Source organism: Nuphar pumila, chromosome 14 (assembly GCF_984573655.1).
Source record: "Nuphar pumila chromosome 14, dmNupPumi1.hap1.1, whole genome shotgun sequence".
Lineage (NCBI taxonomy): Eukaryota > Viridiplantae > Streptophyta > Magnoliopsida > Nymphaeales > Nymphaeaceae > Nuphar > Nuphar pumila.
This window is the reverse complement of record NC_143262.1, coordinates 78,360,915-78,371,231: the sequence shown is the minus strand read 5'-3', so window position 1 is coordinate 78,371,231 and position 10,317 is coordinate 78,360,915. Positions and strand designations below refer to the sequence as shown.

General features: G+C 41.3%; 1 protein-coding gene across 1 annotated transcript; it reads left to right on the top strand.

Annotated features, from left to right (window-relative positions):
* The first annotated feature begins 4,084 nt into the window (after positions 1 to 4,084).
* Positions 4,085 to 4,744, top strand: LOC149817039 (uncharacterized). The gene has a single exon (XM_089987995.1). It carries the CDS (start codon positions 4,111 to 4,113, stop codon positions 4,615 to 4,617), a length of 507 nt encoding a protein of 168 aa, XP_089844121.1. The 5' UTR covers positions 4,085 to 4,110; the 3' UTR covers positions 4,618 to 4,744.
* The last annotated feature ends 5,573 nt before the right edge of the window (positions 4,745 to 10,317 follow it).

Sequence of the window (10,317 nt, the reverse complement as noted above, 5' to 3'; positions counted from 1 at the left end):
AAAAGACAAATGAGCTTAGAATTGATTCAAATTTGGCATGGACACCTAGACTAACCCTAGAAATAGAAAAGAATCCAAAAACTAATATTTTTAGTAATTTTCAATATAGAAATTCAAATAAAAAACCTAAATTACATAATTTTTGCCTAAAACCCTAGATTTGCCCTAATAAAAACCGAATTTGAAGTACTAACCTACCATAAAAATTTACCAAATTTTATAGGATGACAGAGGACAGTTAGGAAAAGATTTTTTTCTTTTACAGATTTAAGATTCGACATATGGTTGGAGATCTACAGCTCCGGTAAGTCAGATAAGAATCCAGTGACTCTGGAATTTAGAGCAGAAAGACATGGATTTACAAAAAATCAGGGAAAAATAGTAAACAAAGACCAAAACCTCTAAAATTTTAGGAGAAGGTCCCTGACACACAGAGGATTATCAGACCTCAAATTCTGATAAAATTGATTTAATAGAGATTTCAACAGTTAAATTGTAAAATCTGGACAAATAAGAATACAAACCCTAAAAATCTTGAAATTCTGGGAAATGGTAGAGGAGTTCATGAGGAACAACTCTTCTTTTGATGGTTTTGGCATTGGACCCAAGGATTGGAGTACCACAGAGGATTAGGGTCGGTCTAGACCCTAACAAGTATGTAACCAAATTTTCATAAGGGACCGTAAAATCTGTTTTTTGACAGAAACTAAATTATTGTAGAAAAATCCAGAAAAATACTGGAAGATAATAGGTTCTACAAAGGATCTAAAGTATTTTTTTTGGAATGATTCGGATCTCCCATTGAGGAGATCTTGGGTCCTCGTGTCTGCTAAAGAGAGATTCCAGGCTTTTACAGGATTCAAAACCCAATTTAATATCCAATGTATTTAATGGGGTTTCTAAACCCAAATGGATCTAGATTTTTAGCAGGATATTCAGAATACATGCATCTGTTTAGCATTAATTTTTTGAGACTTATTGAAGAAAATTCTTACATAAAATAACACTTGGACTGAATACATGAATCAAACTTCTGAAATAAGAATAAGAGCTTAATAATCTAATCTAAATACACAAAGTAATCCTAAAATAAAATTGTAAATCTAACTATGATGCATTTGAGAATATGAAATATGTAGGAAAACATGACAAAGAAAATAAATCAGGGAGTTAGGATTTTAACTTGATGTGACTCCCAAAATGAGAGATCCAATCCATCAAATGGATGGATCTCATCAATTCTTTAGTCCAAACATGTAAAATACACATTTTTTTGTTTTTTTATTTTTCAAAACTGTGAAGGAGATCCTTGTGCCACTGTGGATCTGATTGATCTTGGCTACATATCACATTCATGGAAATGAAACTTGTGGATACCGCATCGAGGGGTAGTAAAGTGAAAATCGCATCAGGGAAGGAAACCAAATAATAGCAAATCCAATAAGTCAAAGGGGTGTACCTTGGATCGGTTGAAGCAAAGGCTAAAGGGGAACTCCTTTGGAGTTCAGCTGCAGACAGTGGAGTGGTGGCAACAATGGAGGGCTATGGGCTTCTTTGGAACAAGTTCGATGTTGTGTTACACCGGCTGGAATTGCACCAAGGGGGGGGGGTGAAGGTGATGGTGTTGTTGTGCTGCCAAGGAGGTTGGTGTTGAACCGACTGGAGCTTGATGCTATGCTGAGCCGACCAAGGAGAAAGTTATAGCAGTGGCTGAAGGTGGCTGGAGATGATGCTGGAACCAACTGGAAGTTGGGGGTGGTTGTGCTGCCAAGGGCTGGAACAAGGTTGCAAATAGGTGTTGTAGAGGGTGGTCACCAAGACTGGAGGAGTGTAGGCTAGAGGTGTTGATTGGAGGGGCTTGAGGTGGAAGCTGTAGTTGATGGAGCTGTGGAGGGTGTGCTGGAGGTGAAGACGTCCAGCAGTAGAATTGTGGAGGTGGCTACAATCAAGGTGGGTTGGCTGCTGGAAGAGAAGTTAGGGTTGAGATAGAAAGAGAAGTGGGAGGTAGAGAGAGAGCTACGGTTGAGAGAGGGAGTCTCAAGGGGACGGGCATCCAATCCTTTGGGAATTGGAAAGGTCCACACCTTATGGTGTGAGCTGGACCAAAGAGGGAAAGGAAGAAAGGAGGGAAAAGAAGAAGGAAAGAAAAGGGAAAAGAAGAAAGAAAAGAGGGAAGAAAAGAGAAAAGGAAAGAAAGAAGAAAGAGAGGGAAAAAAGAAGAGGGGAAGAGAAAAAGGAAAGGGGGTCTGGTTGACCAAGGGGAGGAGAAAGAAGAAGGAAGAAAGAGAAGAAAGAAAGAAAGGAAAGAAAGAAGAGGAAGAAAAGGAAGAAAGAAAGAAAAGAAGATAGGAAAGAAAAAGAGGGGGGAAAAGAAGAAAGAGAAAGAAAAGGGGAAAAGGGAAAGGAAAAAGAGGAGAGAGAAGAGATAAGTAAGGGGTCGACCTCCTTGTGGGTCCCACATCTCAAAAAAAAAAAGAATAAAAATAGAAAATAGAAAAATAAAGAGAAAAACAAAAAAAAAAGAAAAGTTTTTTTTTATTTTTTTATTAAATAGAAATGCAAATGGTGAAGCCATCTTGGAGTGAGCCCAGAGTGATTTTGAAATTTATTTTGAAGGCCAGAGGGATAGAATGGTCTTTCAGAAAATTTTTGGATGAAATGAGCTATTTTTGATAGTTTTTGAAATAAACTCAGAATTCAAAGTTCCGTACCCTGATGCAGAGCAAATCCAGTTTAAAATTTGAAAAATCAAGTTTGAAAAGAATCCAGAGTGTTTTCTCAGAAAAATATTTCTAAATTTAGAATCATGGGGTTAAAAATGTCAATTTTGGAAACCTAGGGTTTGAAATTGATTTTTGAAAACTTTAAAACTCAAATCTGGATTGAAATTTTCAAATCTGGAGTTCTGAATCTTGAAAATGATTTTTTTTTTCTATAAGAGTTTCTCTCCCTTACCGAGATGCCCTTAAAGTGCATTAGTAATTTTTCTTAGCAAAATTTGCCCACAAAGGCTTTGCTCATCTGGTAAGGGCTACTTGTAAATGTCACCAAGTTGACACATAAGTTTGAAACCATTGGGTGCATCCCTTGCAAGGTTGAAACTGGATGTACTCCCTTGTGGGCAGGTCCGCCCTGAAGGGTTTTACCAATTAGAGACTAACCAATGTGTAGTCGGTGATTTGGAGGGTCTTTGGGTTTTCAAAAAAAAAAGTTAGCAAAATTTCATAAATGTACATGCCTCGAAGAATTTTCATGTGAAATTCCATCCACGGAAATTTTTCTCACTTCCAAATGCACCATTATTTGTTTCATGCAAAGAGATGAAAATGATCAATTTGCATATATATGAACATGTGCTTTTTCTACCTGGGTAAAAAGCACTAAAAAGTGGCAGCCAGTCTTTTTCCTGGCCATGGCTTTTCCATGAAACTAGGTTCATACTTTTACCCCTAGAGAAGTATTTTCCCACTTTACAAGAAAGAGTGATTTTCGTATCAAAGGGTTTTCACCTTTCCGTCCTAGAATCGATCATTTTCTACATAGGACAATTATGGAGGAAGAATTTTCCAAAATATGTTCAGACGAATGGATTTTTTTTTCACTATTCCGTTTTTTGTAACATTTTGGATATGTCTCTGATTCCGATTATGGTTTCTGAACATAAAAAAAAGGGTCAGACTTGGAAGCAAAAGCCTGATCTGGCTAAATTGATTGATCAGATGTAAAAGGCATACCAAAATCCAATTAAATGGTGCGGTGGAATTCGGACCCAAATCCACATCTTTAATGTGTAGCTTCACATGGCACCACAGTCGATATGTACGCTGTAAACTGAAAACCAGCACGGCCCTCAGCCTCTTACATGCTTCCTGTGTGCGGCCGAGTTCATGAACTTGGCCGAGTTTCATGCAACATCCATACGTGTTCTGTTGACTTTTTAACTTTTCAAAATACAAAAAGGACGGCCACGATGTTGGCATGAGCAAAAAAAAACTCGTGTTCAGCATTGACCTGCACCTCGGACGCATTGATAATACCCAGAAAACTGGCCTACCAAACACAGAAAACCCCACCCTCTCTCTCTCTCTCTCAATTTCGACGTGGGTGGCGATGAAACTGGGGCCTCCGGCACCCCTCCAGTGGCGGAACAGCATCTCAGCAATAGATTCCGGCGACACCAACGTATCGATCCGGCCGCAGAGCTCGAGCTTCTCCATCGGCGATGGCCGGGGAGCCTTGCCGACGGAGCTCATCGATTGGAACCTCATCTCCGTCTGCCCACTGTCCTACACGAGCCTCAAGGACCTCCTCCATCCGACGCCGGCAGGGACCCAATCGCCGACGGCCGGAAATCGATGCCACCGCGGCTGCGCCTCCAACGGCGACGGCCGAGAGATCCCCATCCGCAACCGGTTGTTAAAGCAGGCTGCTTGGGTATACCTCCAGCCAATGGCCGCCTCGCCGAGCACCTCCGGCCGGAACTTATTCTGGTCCGCCGGCTACGTCAGGGATCCGGCGACCTCGTGCCTCGGCTTCCTCAAGGAGTTCGTCTTCTCGAGGATCTCTGAGGCTTTTGATCACCTCCTTGGGTTCCTCAGGTTCTGGACCGGCCGCTAACGGTTAATTAACCTTGTGACCGCTAACGGCTTTTCCTCTTCTTTCTTTTTGCAAAATTTTCTGTTTCTATGATAATGGTGGTTATGCTAATTATGATTTGGTAATTGTAATTAGTGGTTTACAGTTATGTAAGATCTTGCTTGGTTTTAAGAGAAAGGCAACCAATGGACCATTAATTTTGGGACTTTAAAAAAGTGCTTGGCTTGGTTTTAGTGGATCCGTCCACGGAAGCATGAGATCAGGTCATGCTGAACATGAACATGAGCTTTTTTGCTCATGCCAACATCGTGGGTGGGCAGTCCGTTCTGTATTTTAAAAAGCTAAAAAGTCAGCAGAACAGTAGTTATATGTTACGTGGCATTCATCCAAAATGCAAACAGACGGCCACGATGATGGCATGAGCAAAAGGCTCATGTTCGGCATGACCTGATCTGCTTTCCGTTCACAGACGATTTGATGAGTTTGTGCGTGTCCCAATGAGCCAAACTGATCAGCAATGGCAGAAGTGCAACTGCCGCTCTACGTGACACTCATGATTAGGCTTGTCAACGGGTCGGGTTTACCCAGACCCGACCCATACCAAACACTATAGGGTTCAAGTACAGTCATAAATAAGAAGGCTTGGGTTAGAACCCAAAGATCTGATTAATACATGAATCTGGGTATAATTTGTGAAATTTTTATACCAGACTCGGGTTCAAACTGAGTTCTGATTAAGACTTGCAAATTTTCAATGTAAAAATGATAAAAAAATATTATTTTACTGAGTATGGCCCAGGTTTGGTTCATGTAGTTCTTATCAAGTCCAGATATGGTTTCTCTTATGGTGGGCTAAATTAGACCTGAATCCGAACTCAATACCATGCCTGAAGATTGGGGCCAGGTCTGGTTTCACTTGAGTCCGAACCAAACCCATTGACACCCCCTACTCATGACCCATCAGCTGTTGAGGGCAATGTTGTTAGTATAGGAATAAGATCCGTCATAGTTTGGCCAACGATTCAGCAGCCAATACCGATTCTCCAGTGAATAGTTTTGAATAGCAACGTGACACATGTTAAAGCTATTAAAATAATATTAAAAAAATAATTTTAAGCTATTTTTATATTTATTATCGTAACAATTTTCTGGTGATACAATACCTATGGCCGATCACCCTGACAGCACCGGTTGGGGGAAGATCAGGTGCAATCACACGCACACTTTGAGTGTGCGGCTGCACCTGGTCACGGTCCATCTTTAGCTGACAGCATGTGAGGTCCCAACATCCGATGAAGGGCAGTCGGGTGCTATTTTCACCTGATCTGCTGTCTCAGTTGTTGGGTTGGACAAATCAGACGACAGATCAGATGAGATTACATTGCATGCTTTAGTGTGCCGCCACACTTGATCCGGACTGAAGCAGGGCTGTCAGGTACAGTGGCACACTCAAAGCGTGCAATGTGATTGCACTTGATCGCCCCCCTCCACAGCTCACAGGGTGTGTCTAGGGATGGCAATGGACGAGGGGAAAGCTGGGCCCCGCCCTGCCTCGCCCCGTTTGGACCCGGGATGAAGGGTATGAAATGGGGATGGAGGCGGGGACGAAGGTTAAAATCCATCCCCGTTCGGGGATAGACTTACACTTTTCCCCGCCCCTCCCCATCCCCAGTCCTTCTAAAGGATGGCAATAGACTATGGGGAAATGGGGCCCCGCCCCGCCTCATCTCCGTTTGAACCAGAGATGGAGGACATGAAACGGGGATGAAAGCAGGGGTGGAGGTTAAAATCCATCCCCATGCAGGGATAGAGGCGGGGATGGAGGTTCTAATCTTGAGACGGGGCGGGGGTGGAGACCCTGTCCCCCGCCCCGGTCCATTGCCATCCCTAGGTGTGTCGTAAAGATGAGTGTTACTAGTCATTAGGCAGAGAATTTACAAGGTACACCGCTGGTGAGGATGAAGCCCCTATGCCCCAGAGTGGTGGTTTTGACCAATGTTTTCAGTATCGGTGCGTATTGGCCTGTACGCTTCACCCCTGAATAGGTTATTTTTTAATAAATATAAAAAATATATAAAGTTATTATTTTAATGGCTTTAACATGTGTCACTTTCTGACTGATATGTAATATTTTTTTTAATTATTTTTGGTTGATTTAGAACAATTCACTTGAGTATCGGTATAAACCGATTCACCTAGATTCGTTGGCCAAACGATACAATTGCCGATACCGATACTGACAACATTGGTTTTGACCGTGGAGAGGTGTACAGTAGACAATTGTTGAAAAAGTCAAAGGGCATGGTATCACATTTTTTTCTTTTCCTTTTTCTCCCTGACATGGCAACAATGTTGAAAGAATCGTCTCTGACCCTGAATCAATTCAGGGATTCGGGCGATTCGACTCAGGGCTGAGTCGTTTTGAGTCGGCCAACTTTTAACCATCGAAAGTCAGGTCAAAAAATATAAAAAATCTATTTCGACCATTTTTAAGATTTATATTAAAAATTTATTGGTTAAGGTCAGTTTTGTATCAATTTTCTGCCGATACGATACAAATCGACCAATTCAGGACGATTCACAATGATTTAGGAATAGCTCGGTTCGTTTTTCCTATCATATTAGGGCCAGCTGTGTAATCTCATGAGCCCATAGCTGAAGTCATCCTTTAGTATTATTGCTTTTGTTATTTGCTGTTACTTGGTCAATACTGACATACTTGATGCAATATCAGTAGAGCTGGGGAATGAGATGAGCTGCTCGTGACTCAGCTTTGGCTCATAAAGAGCTCGTTCAAACTTGTAAAATAGGCTCGACAGGCTGAACATGAAATACCAGGGAAACTTTCACTCACTACGGTTATCCATGGGTGGAATACCAAAAAAAGGGCTTCGGTTTAATCACCAAGAACATAGGGGTGCACACGAGCCGGGGCTCAAAAAGCTTGGCTCAAATTGAGCCGAGCTTCACTCCATTCGGCTGGAATTGAGCCGAGCTTGGCTTACATTTAAAAAAATCAATTGCGTAGAGGGCGGGATCATGTTACCCACTTAACTAAAAGCAAGTTTTGTGATTAAAAGTCAACAAAAATAATACATATCCTAAAATTAGTCATCATATGATACAATTAGAAGAGCTTAATCGGGCTAATCGAGCTTAATCAAACTTGAATGCCTGATCAAGCTCGGCTTGTTTACTTACTCGGACAAGTCCGAGTCGAGTTTAAACGAGTCGAGCCTGAGACAAGCTCGAGTTAGATCATCTCATTGTGCAGCCATACCTAGACAAGGCTAACAACCCACTGCTTTTGTTAGTTAGACTTTTGAACAAGTTAAAATCTAGGTGTCATTAGGCTTTAGGTTCTTGCCCCATGTAGAAATCCAGGATCTGGATCCAAAACTATATCAGGACCGATCGAGTCAGATCGGAACAGGTGAACTTGCATTATTGAGATCCAAAGTTAGGGATGACCATGGTACACATTTGGGTCATACATCTAATTTACTCGAGTTAAGGTTTTCCATATCCAATTAGTCAAGTTGGTTGGACATTCAGGTCCATGCATCTGGTTAAGACAAATAACTAATAGGATCCACCGAGTGTTTTTTTTTTTTTTTTTAAATTCTTAACTGGATCTGACTCATCCAATTAGGCCATGTCCGATTATGTAGGGCATGCGGATGCTTATGTTGGACTTGATCCAACTGGTTTGTATCCCTAGAGACAATGTCACTGCATTCAGCAAATTATAAAAGCTTGGTTGGATCCAGGCCAAACCTGACCCATGGGCAGGCCTAATGCTGGTTGATTCCTCTCTCTAGGTTGAATGGAGACCAAGCACTGATCAGTTAGTGTGCTACACCCACTACATCATAAAATAGCTTTGGCACCAAAAGCTTTGACTAGGGCCACTAATGGAAGCAAATGGAATGTACCTTAATGAAAGATGGAAATACAATAAAATCATGATTTAAGGCAAACAAGATTTACTCTAGAAGAAATTTAATTGAGTGCAGATGCTAATCAATTAATGTTCTGTTGTGATCGAGCCTGAAGCTGGACCCATATTCATGAGTTGTGTAGCTAGAGAGAAGCATGGTTCTACTTCTATCTAGGCAAGGAATATATGCATACAATCTCCCCCATTTTTTTAACCTTACTGGAACCCAGATCGACTGAATTCAGACCCCAACTTAACCAGCTCTACTGGTAGAGTGAACATTGTTGGGCTATCCTTGTGTGGCCTGAATAGGTCCATTAGGACATGACAGGTCTGACCCAGATCCAGGCCTGTTGAAAACCGATCTGTCTCTTGCCAAGTTTTGGAAAAAACGCAGGTTTTATAGGCCTGAGCTCTAGGTAGGTTGAATTAGGTCCTTTAAGCGTGAGTAGTAATCAAGCTGGGTTGGGCTCCTTTGAGATGCCATTTTATTCTAACCTGGGCTCGGTCTGTTAAGTATACCGGGTTGAGCCCGACACCGGTGGGGCTTTGGGCAGCACAATGCAGGCTAAACCTGACCCAACTCGCCAACCCGGTGTGCCCCTTATTTACCCACATGTCATAATTCAATAAAAATCATAAGCAACTTAATTGAATTTTTTTTTTCCCATTCAAATTCTCGTTGCTTGGTCATTCATTTGCCGTTCTATGATCTCCCATTTTCCCCAATTCCTTTCATAGAAAAATCTATTGGTATATTTCCATGTAGTTTGAGGAGTAAAACGAAACCTTGAATTTCAATTCAGTGAGCACCATTGCCAACGAATTGCATTCATCAGGCTGTGTTTGAGACGGATTGTGCTTGAAACATGATCCTATCAAGGCCAAGGCCATCTTAATTACTAAATTAATAGTTTAAAGTCGGCTCTCAAAATCCAATCATTTCTTACAAAACTTACTAAAACCATAGTTTTTTTTTAGAGAAACTTACTAAAATCATAATTAAGATAGCCATTCAGGTAACAATGAAGAGATCATTTTCTCCAACGGAGCTGCATGTACAAATCGAGCTCAAGCAAAATCTCTATAAATAGAAATGACAAATAATAGAAAGTATATGTGAAAATCTAGAATTGCCTGCTACTGAAGTACTGAGGAAATATCCTGAGGTCCCATTGGGAATCACCAGTCTCTCTCTCTCTCTCTCTCTCTCTCTCTCTCTCTCATTGCAACCATAGATATAGGATTTACAGTGGTATCAGAGCCATTAGTCCTATATCATCCTTGATCAGATTGTCTGCACCTTCATTTCCTTCGCCAAAATCTGGTTGATGTGCTCCCATCGTTGGTGCTTTCATGTCTAACCTGCCCTGTTGATCACTCGGTCGCATGTAATTACATATGATCGAGATCACAATATTCACACACTTTGCATCAAAACATGATTATTTAGCAATAAGAATTAAATCTAGCCTTTGTAAGGCTGTTTAACATATATATAGAGTGCAGCTTTTATGCACACCATATTTTTTTTACATGGCTCTCAATGTGTGTATGGCGTACTTGCAGTAGAAACAACTCGTTTCTTCACATTGTCATGATTCATTTTGTGAATGAAGCCCAAGAGATTCTTTAGTAAAAATTCAAGCTTCAAGCTCTAAGCCCTTGAAGTCATAGGACCCACCCAAACCAAGTGAGACCCACATGAGGTATGCTCTTCTTATTTCTGGACGTCTAAGCTCAATGAGACCCACCCCTTGGGTGCCCCAACCTATTTCTAG